This window comes from Homalodisca vitripennis, chromosome 1 (assembly GCF_021130785.1).
Source record: "Homalodisca vitripennis isolate AUS2020 chromosome 1, UT_GWSS_2.1, whole genome shotgun sequence".
Classification (NCBI taxonomy): domain Eukaryota; kingdom Metazoa; phylum Arthropoda; class Insecta; order Hemiptera; family Cicadellidae; genus Homalodisca; species Homalodisca vitripennis.
In genome coordinates, this window is record NC_060207.1 from 187,692,217 (window position 1) to 187,708,817 (window position 16,601).

The 16,601-nt window shown below is 33.9% G+C and overlaps 1 protein-coding gene across 1 annotated transcript; it reads right to left on the minus strand.

Annotated features, from left to right (window-relative positions):
* Window positions 1–449: 449 nt before the first annotated feature.
* On the minus strand, window positions 450–15,392 carry LOC124352920 (CLIP domain-containing serine protease 2-like). The gene is made up of 6 exons (XM_046802647.1): window positions 15,223–15,392; window positions 12,524–12,658; window positions 10,275–10,386; window positions 8,072–8,256; window positions 5,342–5,449; window positions 450–1,017 (listed from the first exon to the last, which is right to left on the minus strand). The coding sequence occupies exons 1-6, from the start codon at window positions 15,305–15,307 to the stop codon at window positions 698–700; spliced, it is 945 nt and encodes a 314-aa protein (XP_046658603.1). The 5' UTR covers window positions 15,308–15,392; the 3' UTR covers window positions 450–697.
* Window positions 15,393–16,601: the final 1,209 nt, after the last annotated feature.

The window sequence follows — 16,601 nt, forward strand, 5'->3', positions numbered from 1 at the left end:
ATATATGTATGACTTGTCATATTAGTGTTATACGTATTAGCACCTAGGGCACATTTAAACATTTTATTAGCAATGAACGTATTAAAGTAAAATAAATTTAAAACTGTTAATAATTTTGAAACTAACAAAATAATGTGAAATTCTGTTAAATTTGAACCTAAAAAATGTTAAATTGTGTTATTACTAATTAAAATTATGTTATGAGAGAGAATTAAATATTAACCTGACTTTTCTGTTAAAACATCTTAATTTTCTTCATAATCACCCCTTTTTTGACACATTTTCCTTACCGAATAAGATTTTTAATGCTGCCAACTCACTTTACCTATGGAGTCTTGAAAAGAAAAATCCAGTTTATCTGATTAACTTTGTGTCTTAAAATATTCTAACGCCCATAAATCAAACAGGGATATTATTACTTTATTTCAATCCTTTATGCATACTCTTGGTCAGAATTAATATAGAACTTTAATATATTCTTTAAAAATTCACAGAGATAATTTACTTATTGATCAACAATATTTAGTTTCTAAAAATCATAATTATCCTTGTACTGATTTTGTACACATTCTCTTGAAACACGCTGCAGAATGAAGGCATGTCTTACAGTCCAAATTACAAGGGTTGAATCCAGGAAGCAAATACAATAATAAAAATCAAAAACTGTAGAGCTACATTCAACTGAAGAGATTTTCTACTATTCGTATACATTATCAAGGATCCATGTGATGTATTTGGCGACTGATGTATAAATGCCAGGTATTGGGTCTACACCACATTTCTTGGGCCCAACGGAGACGATGCCGATGAGGAAATACCTCGTGGAGGTGTTGATGGAGAAGGGCTTCATGAGTGGACCCCCAGAGTCCCCGCTGCAAGAATCCTTTCCCGGCTCACCCCCTGCACACATCTGCGTGGAGAAGATCTCTGTATGACCTCTGTACTTCTCGGTACAAAACACGTTGGATTGGACAGGAACTGACACCGTTAGCAGTGTATGGCTGCCGAATATACTCTCTAGAAAAAAGATTTGTCTCTTAAACTTGAAAGGTAACTTGAAATATTAACATTACAACATTTTTAACACATTGACTGCGGCAGATGCCTAATGCGAATAGCCTAGTGACACCAGTCAAGATCACTCAGTATAGAGCTGCCCTGAAGGTGTTAACTTACACTGAAATTATTATACTGTACTGTACAAAAGTGAAGCACATTTCCATAAATATTGTAAAAATATAAATAATTTTAAAAAGTATTTTTTGAGATATAATTGTGTGGTTACTGTTAAAAACTTTTGGATATTGAGCAAACTACGTAATTATTTGATGATACGTTCAGTTTCAAATAGTGTAATAACAGCTTAAATCCGAATAGTATTTAAAGTACTTGTGGAAGTTAGTTTGTCACTAACTTGTTGTCGTTACTACTTTACCAAAGAATTCGCTAGTTCAATCAGAATTTGCTTAATCAATGTTTAGCAGTCAAAGGAAGTAAACATTTCAAAAAATCTTAAATGTGATTTACCTACGGTGCTTTAAAAAAATGTTTTATTCTGTTTACAAAAGTGTATTTTACCATTAGCTACCAGTTGCTACTATACATTTTTTTCATAAAAGACAATACATAAGGAACTAGCACACAGGTTGTCTTATCTTCCTTCACATTGTGCCTCTGAGTGAACATTTCTTGTTAGTGATTAAAAGTTTTGGGTTACTGATAGTGTTTGTGTAAACTTAACAGCCATTTATTTTCGGCAAATACAGCAAACACAAGTATTCTGATGATGTAATGTTTGTAAAAGATTATTTTTTATGTTTATATAACACGTGAATGTTAAGAAATTTTCCTTCTAAAGTTGATGCCAGATTAATCAAAAGTCTCCCCGAAAGTGTCAAACAACTAAATGTCAAAAAATCAAAGGTCAGTTGTAAACTCTACTGGTCTCAAAAACATTTCAATCAGTTGACTAGTTTATGATAAAGAACTGAAATTATTTAAAAAACTAGAAAATCTCATTGGACCACAAAAAATTAAAATTCAGAGTTGTATCTGAGATATAGGTAAATGGAGCTATGTATGTCTGAGTGTGTGTTGGGGTGAGTGGTTAGGTTACATCCATAAGACGATCGTGATACAATATGGACTTTGCCCTTTTCCAATAAAGTATCTTATTATTATTAAAATAAAGGTTATGTGAAAAGTGTTTGTTTATTCAGGTAATTCTGTTTTATTACATTCATTTACTTCCAAGTTTAGCTTAGTGGTTGATGATGGAAATTTGACTACTGCATTGACTGATCAAGCCTTCTCTCTCACCATGTAAGATTGATCCAATCAGACTATGAGAGTTGGGTGAGGATCATGATAAAATGTTTTTCCATGATCACTGGTATCTGAACCCCCACTGGTCACTGGTCTATGTTTATGGCTAATAAAATAAACATTCTTGTGTTTGTCTTTTTACAGTTAGGCCTCTTGTTGGTTGGAACACCCCAATAGTATGAGTAGCAGCAAATCTTGCCCGCACTTTTGGACTTTCATACTGATTTCTTATGACATAATCATGGTACATATCAGCATCGGAATGAGCATCTCTTGTTGACATTCTCTGACTTCACTTTGTTTTTGATTTGTTAACTGGTAGAAGATACTGAGGCTTCATAGTACTATGACAAATATTGATCTTGATAAACAAAATCCGCTTGTCTTCAGTAACTTCACCAAAGTATGTTAATTTGTGCATTGTGATGAGGATTTAGTCTTTAATTTAAAGGAAATTAACTTATTTAGTATTTGACAAACTGTAAGTTATTTTTTTAAATGGTCACTATACTTTTATTTTTATTAGCCATTACAAAATTTCCTCAAGCTTTTTTGTAGAGGTTATGGCATTCTTTAAATAATTTAACGGTTTTAAAGTAAAAACAACCCATAATTAAAACGGCAAAAATATTTTATTGCTTATTATAACAGTGCGTTCATGTAGATTAATGAAAATATCAGAATGACTGATTTAATCTGTTTAAGAACTGAAGATAAATTTCCTTTAAATGATGTTCTTAAACCATGTAATGATTCAAGTCCTCTACTGAAGCTGTCAAACACCGTCTCTAACACTCCATTAGACATGTTGTCGATTTCTTGACTGGTGAATTCTTTTAGTTCGTCTAGTGCTTAGGATTTGTTAACTCTTGCTAAAAGAATCCCCACAAAAAAATCAGAATTGCTACCAAAGTCTCAAGAACTGGTCATGCAGTGCCCCCAAACGTGAGATGACTCAGTCATAAAAAACTTCTCAAAACGTCCATCACGGCCCATATTGGCTGTATGGGCAGTTGCCGCGTCCTGCTGAAACCATATCCTCCTGTGCGCTAAACCTCTAAGATTCATGGATAAGGAATTTTTGATCAATATCAACAGATATTGCTGCAAATTGACATAAACGTTTTGACCATCCTCACATAAGTATGACCCAATGACGCAAATTTTCGTTACACCACACCATACAGTAACTTTAGTAGGACTATGCAGAAGACTTTCATGCAGTTCTTCAGGATTTGTAGCCCACCAATAACAACATTTCTTAACGTTTTGTTTACATTACCGTCAAGATAAAAATGTGCTTTGTAGTTAATCATGAACACTTTTTCATCAGTTATGAAATCAATCTGCTGGCAAATGTTTTCTGTTTTGCATAGTTATTAGGCTTTGAATGCTGGACAATAGCAATTTTGTATGGGTGGGAATAAAGTTCGAAACGCAATATCGTCTTACCATGCACGATGAGACATATGAAACGTGACAACTTGTTTACGCTCTAACCGCCGAGGACTACTCTCACAGCTTTTTAACTTTTCTTGGACCCACATTTAAACGACAACAGAACTGCCGCTGAACAACGTAGGAATCACCATATTTTTTTTTTTTTTTTTTTTTTTTTTTGTTCTCTTAGGACAAGAAGCTTATAAATTGCACTTAGTCCTGTAAGAACCTTTGCGCTGCTTCCGGAGTGACAGGATATTCAGGATAGGCAAGGTTAGGGAGTAGGGGCCGCTTCCTGTTGAGATCCATGAGGAAGAATTAGGGCACTACATCTCAAAGTCATGTCTCCCCGGAAGAAGGGGAAGCCAGCTCTGAACCAGCCTCCAGTCAAAGTAGGCAGGGGTTGAGGTTAACAGGAACCTCTGAGGTTAGGGAACAAACCCCACCAACTCCAACAGTCATCTCCCACAGTAGACTAGACCTATCGAATTGCCCATGAACCCCAGAATCTCAACATTTGCGGTTAGTGATGTGCTGCTACTGGACATCCATAAGGTTGCCCAGATTGAAGTGGCACATCGGTTTTTGCTGTGCCCAGTGGTGGGTTCAACTGGTAGGTATAAACCAGCCAGAAGTGATCCCTGCTGGGTAGAATCACCATATTAAAAAAACGCCTTCCATTCATACGTAAGGTGCTCAGCCGACTACTGCTTCATGGCTACTAAAAATGTCCACGTGTTGGCCCTGGAACGCATCTTTACCACCACCATCACCCACTCTCTCAACGATACGGCATGGAAAACAGATAATTTTGTTGGACTCTGTATATGTAACAGTTGATTTACAGATACAGTAATGCCAATGGTTAAAGCTATTGAAACATTAACATTGACATCCAAAAGTCCTCGTGAGGCACTTTCAGATATTTTCATCAGCAAATTTTCATCTGCCATAAGTTCTCGTAGTGTTTTTTTTTTTCAATATTTAGATGCCACATTTAATATGTTGACAATTGTAAAAGTGGAATCCAGACTGTCAGTCGCGATCATGTCTTCTGTCGTAACCAATAGAAGATGGTATTATGATCAGAACATACTAAACGCCACTAAGCTAGAATCCATCAGGCCCAAAACCCATTGGACTGTGGAATGATAACAATCTGAAAGTTTTGATTACATAATTTATCGAATGTTAACCAATTATTTTTATGTAGTATGTAGACGGAAATGAGCAGAAAATAAAAACGGGAAAACCACGGAAATGCCTTCCTAACAGTGTTACCACTTTGCTATAATAAATTAATTCTACAATATAATAGGCTAAAAAACGTTCATGTGTATTTGTGAGCTTTTATATTTTTTGAATCCAATGTTTTATTGGCTAATGAAACAAAATTATACTTATCATAACATTGTTATGAGATAAATATACCCGTATTAGAAAGTCAAAACTGAATCGTCATTACGTCAATGAGAATCACTAGATAACAAAACTGTGAATTAAGTATAACGATAATGTAACTATATAATATTAGTTCATTGCCGAACGAAAACAGGAACTAGATTTTGTAAATTACCTGTTCCCATGCTGAAGTGTCCCCATCCAGCAACTTCCAAGTACTCTCCTTCGAAATTGTGCTCTATTATATTGTTGAAGACCGGAAGGCAAATTGGCTGGACAAAATCTAGAAATACAATCCATAAGAAATGAACAATTTCATTCACATCAGTAAAATACCTAACTCAAATTTATATAATTTGTTTTGTATTTAGTTTCTTTATATGTCAGGTAGAGTAAGACTATAAACAAAACTAAACAACTGAGAGTAATGTTAAGGATTACTTGTAAAATCCAACTCAATGAAACTGAACTTGGAGATGAATTACTGTATATTTCACAAGTCGATAAAATTAATGTGACCATTATAAGGTTACAACTCAGTGAAACAAAAGTGTGAAATGGTAAAACCACCAGTAGCTTTGGTGGCTGCACCCCTTTTAATACTTTATCCACTGGGTTGGCTCTTTGAGTGAGCGGACTCGTTGTTTAAGAAATACTTATTAAGTTGGTTTAAAAATTATATTTTAGTCATAAAGCGACTAATACTGGATATTATAATCTTTCGATTTAATAATGTATTTCAGGTGCTCTTTCAAGCGCATAATACACGTAAAATTTTACCTTTTTATGACAGCTGTATTTTTAAAAACATGAATACGTTTTTACCAGGAGTTTCAAACCCATTTCCGTATGGGCGATTAATCTTCATGAAAATCATTTTTTGTTTCTTTGTAGGTGATGAGAAACGTGTGTTAGATTAAATGTTTCTAGGACACTGGGAAGTTGTAAAAACAAAAAATACAGTTCTTCAAGGAGTTACAACCCTATTTCTACCCACATGGATGTTTGATTCTTTTATTTTCTGTGTAAGTCATGAGTCACGTGTGTACCAAATATCATCTCTGTAGGATATTGGGAACTTGCAAAAAGATAACTATAGTTCTTCTTTGGGTTGGAACCTCATTTTAGCCCCATTTCTTATTTTTGAAAATTATGTGTTTTTCTGTTAAGGTGACGAAAAACGCGTGCCAAATTCCATCTTTTGACGACGTCGAGAAGTCGAGAATCTAAATATTGTTAATCTAGAGGTTGCAATCCCATTTAAATCACTTTAGATATTTGATCTTAATGAAAATTCTTTATTTTTTTTTCTATTCAATTCATATATGAGCCAAATTTAAACTTTCAGGGATATAGAGAATTAGTGAAAAGCGAGGATTTTGTCTTTCATATATAGTGATGTTGTCTCCTTTAATCTTTTACACATTAAAATAACTATGTTGACTTCATTGTAAATGATAGTATATTTCAATTTTAAATAAGTATATTTTAATTGCTAAAAATATTTTACCTCGCAAGTCATTTTAAGAAATGCAACTGCGACTTGTTTTTTTTTTAAGTGATGTCAACTAATTGGGAATTTTCTCCATTATAGATATGACCAATGGGGTTAAATAAAACGTGAATAAGTGCATTCACGAATTTGTGTCCATTACTTGATCAGTCTTTATCTCGAAGGATGTTTTCGTTCTTTGCAAGTAAACCCTATTTCTAATAAACCCTATAGGAATATTCACTTATTACATGAGAACGAAAAATATTCCCGAGATAGTACCTATCAGAACTGCGACAGCACCTACTGACTGAATTCAGACCGGTTGGCCAGATTACGCAAGGGTTTGACATTGCTGATAATTATTGTAAAATGTACCTTAAGTCAATAACGTTAATAGTTCTGTAAATTAACTTTTCGGCATTTAATTGACATTTTTTATATACATATATTAGTATTAATAAGTTTTTAAATACTCAATTACTGGTCAGTACAATAATAACATCAGTTCTAAGTATTCTTTGACCTGCTAAAAATGTTGTACGTTCCCCATAGAATGACGTATTTTTTTATGAATTGGCTATTTAAAGTAGCAGTTTTCAACATAAATTTAGACTTCAAACCTATTTTAAACCTACAAATTTGTAGTGTGCTTTCAATTTTGCTTTAGACGTGGAAAGACTTTCTTTAATTAAAATTTTCTGAATTGTCGAAAATGCTATTTACCTAATTATGTAATAATAATAATATAATATAATAATAATAATTTATTCTATCAATAATTTACAAAGTATAATTCACAATAACTTTTTCGGAATTTACTGACCACTATTACCAGTAGTGTGGCCAGTGATATAATTTAATAATAATATTAATACACTTAATCTAGAGTCCAGCAACTTAAGTAGTTATTTAAAATCAAGCCTCCAATTGTAGTGTTTTCTTTTTATTTTATTTATTTTTTAATACTACTGACGTGAACCAGAGCTGATAGGTTTCTATGAATATCCAAATATTGTTGAATAACGCCGGCCAACGTGATTTTATTTTCATTGGTTGTCCAACCTGTTCAGAGAGCAAAGTTCAGTCCAATGTAAAAGTATTGGAAGTATAATTTTGTATCTATGTTGACTACCGTGCTCTAAAACACTATTATGACATTTAGCGAACTATATCTTAGCTTTAAAGTATTCTTTCAACAATACGACTTGCATAGATAACTGTGATAAAGCAACTTCTTAGTAAATCGATCACAGTATGCCAGAGTGTACATTGACATATTGAGTAAATTAACTACCGAAAATAAAAATTATTAATTAAACCATAAACCAAATGACGTTTAGTACTGCATACCTGCAGCATAATTGTAAAAATGCTAAAATATGATTTAAAAGAAGTTACTACACTTTTTACCACTGAAAACAATTGGCTCTTGTAGGCGCAGGAGACATATGTCGTTAGAAAATTCCTCATGCCCTAAATAATTGAGATGACAGCTTTCTTCCTCCACACCGATATCCTGTACTCTAGGGGCGCATTCCCCATCTACACAGTCTGGGTCAGATTCTGTGTAGTGCTCTCCTATACGGACTTCTAATCTGAGAACAAATAAACACGAAACACAAGTTAAAATGTAGGATAACAATAGCGAATTACATGGACAATCTGGTCAAAGATCATTTCATGTTTTCTCAGCTTCTCCAAATCATCAAAAGTATTAGGTATTAATATTCAATACTTATTACTCAATACTCACATTGAATCGACCCTTCTCACCATAGCTACATTATGTGTAGAAAATTTGGTTGCTTCATCATGCTTTGGGGTGATGTCTAAAAACATCGTAGTGCACTCAGTTGTGTAGCTAATGAGGCAATTAGAATACCTCTTCACCTACGTTACACTATATTTTGTAGTCTGGGTGTCTATATTTACATACTCATAGAGATCATAATTATATGTCATAATAGATCATAGAGTAGCATCATAATTACAGCACATATACGTGTTGTACTAGAAACAAAAAATCATATTTAGAGCAAGTATTGAGGAGAACGAGGAGAGTTTTCCTTTCAGTTTTCATTCATCAGATTTGCCAATTAATAAACAAGGACTGTGTAAGTTATAATGATATTATCATGAAGTTAAATTTGTATGGTGTATAAGGTGTTCCTCTTTCATTTGTTAAATAATATATCTAGGTGACCATGTGAATATACACACACTATGTATGATTGGTCATAGTTTAAATATATAAGATCTTAATTTGAATAGCCAGGTAATCAAAAGTACCTTTGGAATAAACTTATGGATATACAAACGGGCCAGCTAACGAACTCATGTTAAACATCAACATAAAGTAGTTGTTTACGAACAGGTTTTACAAAATTAAACATTACAATTGCAACATCATTTGGTGCAGGAGCATTATGAATATGAACCAGCAACCTCAAGAATAAGTAGGCTTAAAGATTATGATGATATTAATAGGGTCTTGTGGGTTATTCTTTGTTCGTTAGCTTCATCATATATTTCTTTCATCATTCGGAATGATGCAGCAAAGAGTTATGTTTGCGCACTACACGCTCAATAATTTAAAATTAAAAAATCTCGACTTACGTCCTGCTTAGCAAGGATAGCCTGACGACATTTAACAGATTCTCCAAATAAAACAAAATGCAACTCCGTATTTTGTATACTATGTATATTTCAGGGCGTTTACTACTGTGTTCATCAATACTTGAATGAACAGAAGGATCAATGTAATGATATAACGTGATTTGCACACGAAAGCTGTAGTGCCACTGTTGGTAGTTTGGCCTGCATCATTAAATAAAGTGAATGAAAATCAAAACTATAAAAATACTTGGATGAAGAGAAGTAACAATACGTTGATATACCATGCTTTGAAAGCTGTAGCTTTGAAAAACATTAAACACTATACCAAGATTTGGATGGACGGAAGGATCAATGTAATGATACACCATGCTTTGCACACGAAAGCTCCAGTGCCACTGACGGTAGTCTAGCCTGGAGCATTAAATATGGCGAAAGAAAATTAAAACTATTGGTATGGCGTATATTCTTCATGCAGTCTTTAGACCTGAGGTGTATACCCAAAAAAATGTGTAATTCATGAAAATTAAGAGGAAGACAGACATCTCTATGTACACAGGAATTGAAACAGTAGCCAGTAGTTGTGCCTGTAATCAATGTAGTTAAATATTGTAATACAATTCAACTTTCTGAATATAAAATATTACCTTTAAACCTAATCAGAAATGGATGAAAAATCAATAGCTGTATAATCAGAAGACCCGAAGACGGTCAAAATAAGGCTTAAAAAGGGATCAGGCTATCTTAATAAGAAAATTGGAAACCACATGATAAATATATGACCTTATCAAACCAGTTCTTAGTCACAATAGGAAGCGAGGACAGTTCTAGTTACACTAATAATGGCAATAGAGTTATTATTACAATTTTGAAATTGTTATAAAATACAAACGTGCACAGATAGTTTAATTTTTTCGTGGATCCAAATTTTTCAAATCTAGAGGTAACTTGTAAAATATATAAATTATCACTATACAACATCATAGCTATCTCTGCTTACAGATTTTTCCTCATATGATCTGTACTGCAGTGGGCAGCAGTGAGAACATATCTTGGACTTATGATGGCTCCTCCACATTCGTATATACCCACTACGTTGCCTTCGTCATTGGCTGCGACATAAACAGTGAATAAGTGATTTATTACAATAAATGGATATAACAACATTAGTGGAGGGTTTAATACAAGAAACTAACATATTTACTCAATATGAACAATAACGTAAAATGAAAATTAAAAAAATAAGACATATTAATTACAATAATATACTTTGTTTGAAGTATATTTTTGACGATGGAAGGGTTGTGAAGGAAACAGGATTTCCGGACATTTGCCATTGTTCAGTGAAACAAGAAGTCAGTAACAATACGTTTCGAGATCTGCAATCTGATCTCTTCTTCAGGTAAATAACTAACCTAATACATAATTACAAACTAGGTTAAAATAAACAAATCATATGACTTAGGCGACTGAGATAGACTTCCTGACTTAGGCGTGCCACAGCGCTTTGGTATGATAGCGCAATCCACAACATATTGCTCCTATTACCACAGTATAAGTTCAGTGTTTCGAGAGAAAATTTGTAAATTAAAAATGAAACGATATTGTGTTTTATTTACTTTTAAATTAACTATTCTTCATTACTTAAAACACGTGTTGAATAGCTATGCTGCTAATATATAACAATAACCTGATTGATATAATGGTAGAAGGAAACAGAAGACTGGATATCCATCTTAGAATTTCATGAAAAATTTCAGATTGACTTGAACCAAACTAAGAGCGTTAAACCATTTCAGATTCAGAAGTAGAAAACAATCAGCTCTTTAAACTATGTAGTCGGTTTGCGAAATTGTACAAGTCAGAAGGTACAAAGTTTGCAGCTCTGCTCCCAAGCAGAATTTTATTCGACCAATAAAAATGTCAAGCATTTAGTGTTGACATTCTCGCAGGCAAACATACCTCTAGAAACTGTATGAATTTATGAAACTCTAAATACATAGATTTGTCCGTACTTTCAGCTGGATCAAACTGAAGAGAGCAGCGCTTTGATTGGTTGGGACCTCATCGTAGCAGTCATGAAATCAAACACCCGTATTCTGATCTGTTTGGAATTTTTTGCAATTATGTTGAAAACTTGTAGGGTCGAACATAACGGGACCTGTCTACGGTGAAAGCATTGAGTGATTCGGATCTGGATGTTCAAGATTTTAATCAGACGTTTAGAAATTTTCACATGGACATGTTCATAAATTATATGCTTATAATGTAGTATTTAAAGCGATTTCAGGCATCAATCCAACTCAAAGAGGATTATTCGCATTTATTTCCTTTGCAGATAATTTAGTTTTTTTTTTTATATAGTTTAATAAAATGATTCAGATTACACATGAAATTCATTTATCTGTTATTATTTCATATTTCGATGAATAAGTTATATTTCTGTAATGAAGTTTGGTTCCAGCAGCATGGAGAGCACCTACACACTATGGCCTGCGTGTCCGCGAGTATTTAAACAATATTTTTCCAAATCGCTGGGTAGACAGAAGAGGACGTATCGAGTGGCCACCATGATCACCAGATCATCCCCTCTTGACTAATTTGTGTGGGATCACATTAAAATCAAAGTCTATAAAACGAGACCCCAGTGCATTAATGGACGTTAGGAACAAAACAGTAACAGAAATTAAACAAAAATTCTACATTAAACCTATATAGTATACATTTTCAAGTTTATACAACACAAGTATTTTTCTTATATAAAAACACAGGTTAGTAAGTTTTAGCCGTTCTATTGCTTAATGCAATTATCTGATGTAGTTACTAGTGCTTCTGAATTTTACGTTAAACAATTTTAAACCGTGCTCCAAAAAGCCCATTTTGGAAAAATGGTTTGCTTTTGTTTCCTAGAGGGGAGTCCTGAAATTCATTTTTCCATCTTTGTTAAAGGTTTAGCAGGACCCATTCATCCATGCTTTTAACTCGACAAATTTCAATGAGCTGCCATTTTGTGCTGGGTCGAGATAGAAAGGTTTCCACTGTTCTTCTTCTTTTATTAAGACCTTTCAAATGAGGTATCTTTGTGTTTTTACATTTAAAAAACTAAACAGAGTGTATCCAAACTTTTCACTCACACTGTTTATTTGTTTACTAAACAAGTGCTATTAACTTATCCAAAAGCAATCTGACACTTTTGTGTCAGAAATAGCTAAATATTCATACAGACAACATAATATTAATGATATTTACTTGCGTATCCAAGACGAACTATCCAGGGGTATTGCCCCAACGCAGCCTGTTTTCCTCCTATGATTCTGTCGGAGAAACTGAAACCGCATTCCTCTCCAAGGTCTATCAGTTTCCACTTGGGATGTGATCGAAACTCTAGTGAAACAACGAACTATATTAATGTTTAATTTACCAAAGGTGATGTGTTCGTGTAAAATAGTCTCTACCTATATATCATTATGAGTGTTATGACAAGGTAGGAGTATGCCACACCACATGCTTGCATTACAGACTTAGCTGAATTTCCAATCAAAATTTCAAGTCCATAGCTCATTTCATTCTTGAAATGTCCTGCGGGCAGACATACAATCATACAGAAAATAAATATGTATTTATAGTCGCAGATGAAATAAACATTATGCCACCCTACTGAGCGATAAGCTTTAATAATGCTCATCTAAATCGCATGGATCGACATCCACCATCATAGAACTCGTTCTTGTTTATGTAGATATGAAGTAAGCAAAATATAAAGTCTAGGTATGAAATCTTTCTGTCTGAGGAAGTTCTAGAGACAGGGAGCTCACACGTTCGTACTTTGGAAGTTTCCAAGGGCTAAATGATTTTATCGAAGACTACGGGCTCTCCGAGGGAGGATTTATACATAGGCCTAAAGCCTTTAAACAGCGACAGATTATAGAGATTGGAATCGTTAAGTAGCCGTAGACTTCATAAGATGAGAACTGTCAGAGTCCGGGAACCCAGAGGACAAGGGATCCCTCAGATGGAGGTCCTGGATTCTGGGAGTTTCCAAAGACAAAGGTTTACAAAGACCGGGACCTTCCAGAGTTTGAGCTATATATAGTTTTGAAGCTCCAGAGGCCGTATATGTCAATATCTAATGTAAACCAGTAAAACCCATTGGCTAAAAGAACTGAAGCTATAGAGGCTGGAAGCTTTTAGAGGATGTAGGTGCCAGAGGCTGGGATGTGTAAAATATAGCAACTAAACAAAAATATACCCTATAAACGGGGGTTACCCATTAGTAAATAGTTACTGAAAATTGGTGGTTGCTTCACAAGCTATAGGATGGTTGTGAAATTTGATGTCTTATTAACAGCCATATTTTTACTAAATAATGCATGATGCATCCAAAAGACGAGAGTTTGTAGAATCCCGAGGTTTAGAGCGTGCTAACAGTGAGAAATACAAGATGTTTAGAGCATGCTAACAGTGAGAAATACAAGATGTTTAGAGCGTGCTGATAGCAGAAAGAATAAGAGGTTAAGAGCTTGCTGACGATGGAAAGTACCAAATGTTTAGAGCTTGCTGACTAGGAAGTAACAGATTTTTAGACCTTCCTGATATAGTGGAAAGCGTCAGAGGTTTGAGCATGCTGTCGGTGAGGAGTAACAGATGTTTAGAGCTTGCTGATGGTGTGAAGTAACAGATGTTTAGAGATTGCTAACAATGGAAAACCTAAAGGTTTAGAGCTTGCTGAGGTGGAAAGTACCAAAGGTTTAGAGCTTGTTGGCAGTGGAAAGAACCATAGGTTTACAGCTTGCTGATAGTGAAAAGAACCATAGGTTTAAAGCTTGTGGGGGGTGACAGATTTTTAGAGCTTCCTGACAATGGGAAGTAACAAATTTTTAGAGCTTGTTAATGGTGGAAAGTACCAAAGGTTTATAAATTGCTAGCGGTGGGAAGTAACAGATATTTCGAGCTTGTTGACGGTTAAAAGTATTAGAGGTATAGAGCTTGCTATCGATCGGGAGTGACAGATTTTTAGAGCTTCCTGACGATGGGAAGTAACAGAATTTTAGAGCTTGCTAGTAGTGGGAAGTACCAAAGGTTTAGAGCTTTATGACGGTGGATAGTACCAAAGGTTTATAACTTGTTAGCGGTGGGAAGTAACAAATGTTTAGAGCTTGCTAATGGTGGGAAGTAATAGAGGTTTACAGCTTGTTGACGGTAGAAAGAACCATAGGTTTAGAGCTAGCTGGCGGTGGAAAGTACGCAATTATCCCTGTCATAACTGAAACTTTTTAGAAGTTTTCAAAAGACCCGGAGAAACTGGTTGTTGTCAGACATTTCCATTGGTTAACATATCCATAAAAAGCTTCCAGAGGCTTCTTTGCGTATTTGCCATAGACGGCAGATGTTTCTAGGAGTTAGAATGAACATTTAACTTAACTTATAGCCTGTGAGCCAAAGATCTTTTTTATGTTTCGAACGTAAACCGCTGATATAGCTACACATATTTCTAAGTCTGTTTATAAGTTCCTCCAATATAGAATACTATGACTTTGTTTAACAAACTTTGCTTGTTTGTGTACACCTACTTTAATTACACTAATGAAGTAACACACCGCACGCATGACAATAACAGCATTTGAAAGCTATGATTGTGAGATGCTTTTTGAAGAGTATTGTAATATGTGTTAGCCTAATTAAAAATATTTATTTTTATTATGGCTGAAATTTAATTATTTCTCACATTGAACAAATAAACTCGTTTTATTTATTTGTTTCTAAGATATACTAAAAGATATAGTCAGCAGTAAAGATTGATATTATTAGTGTTAGTTTCAATTATTGTAACATAATTACGTGCTTTCCAAGTGAATGGTTTCATTGATATTAGTGCGCTTATTGAGCATTTGTAAAAAAAGAAAAACCGTTTGTTACATACACTATTAATGATATAAGACAAAAATTACCTTCTAATACTTTTTGAGCGTATGAACCCGCGTTGAGAAGAAAGAACATCAACAATACGAACATAATTGGACCAAAGAATGGCATTTACGTTTTATTGGTTAATGAACCTTGAAGCATAAAGATTTTATTGTGTTTTAACAAGGTAATACAACGTTACTGCTTTCTCCTTAGGTGTTACTTTATACACTAATTGTTCCTTTCCTTCAGAGAAGTATAAAACTCATAGACAATGGAGACGTTAGAGCTTAATGGGTTCTAAAACTTACCTCTAGCCCCAATCACTAGCACGAGGTTGTATTCCTTACACTAACAATTTTCCTATCTAGTATCTAATAGCCGATTAACCACTAATCCATTATACAGTAAATGTAACGGTTCGTTTGGCTCTGTATCTCGCTTGATGGTTAATCCACAATGATGCTATGGGTATGAGAGTTTAATTCGCCTTTTATGAATTCATTCAGATTTTAAATTGAACCTTTCTTCCATGAACTGATAATACAAGGAATATCAGTAACCTACTTCATGCCTTCCTCTCTATACCAACAGTTCGAATCAACAACGATTTCAAATACAATTTTCTCATTCGGTATTTTATTGCAAACTATCCAGTTGCAATGAAATTAAGTGAAGTAAATAGTTTAAACAAGTTAAAGCAATGATCCCTCCCCTCCCAATGATCGGCGGCATTATAATATCAAGGCGTACAAAAATTATAAAAAGACTAGACCTCATTAATATTTAATATCGGGATTGTATAATAATGTGACATGGCTTGGTTCAAAAAGATAGTAGAGAATAGTTAGAATTAAATAAATAAACAAAGACAATCTTCTGAATGTCGGTAATCGATGGTTAGATGGATAACAACTAACTATTATGCTGTTAATTAGTGTTTATTGCTTTATTTTATTCTTAAATTATTGCAGAAGTAACAGCGTAAAGAAAAGAAAATTATATTAAAATTCAAGGATCTGTTTGATAAAACAGCAATAGTTAAAAAAATAACAAATAACAACGTTTTAAGAAACTGATAGGTTCTGACGTAATTGATAATGTCCAAAGATTTTCTCTCGGCTAGTCCTTGAACAACAGCACACAGGAAATGAAATATAATGTATATATCAATGAAATTCACTTTTCAGATTATTTACAATTTAAGATCTCTTACAATTTTTGATTTTTAAATGACAACACTTATATATTGCATCATCGTAAGAAGTACATATAGTACAAAAATTATTTCTTTTAAACTTAATCTTTTTGTAATATTCAAAGCCAACATTGCAATTTAAAGTTATTTGTTAAAATTAATTTTCTATTCAGAAGTTTGGACCTATTTAAACAACACTCCAAAGAGTAGTGAACTCTTCATTTT

Bases quoted from the DNA above. Each gene is read 5' to 3' on its own strand.
- LOC124352920 (XM_046802647.1), bottom strand. From the start codon at position 15,307: ATGCCATTCTTTGGTCCAATTATGTTCGTATTGTTGATGTTCTTTCTT. The intron at 10,387-12,523 runs GTAAATATCATT...TTTATGTCGCAG, and splicing joins AGTTCGTCTTGGATACGCAA to CCAATGACGAAGGCAACGTA. The intron at 1,018-5,341 runs GTAATTTACAAA...TCTTTTTTCTAG, and splicing joins ACACTTCAGCATGGGAACAG to AGAGTATATTCGGCAGCCAT.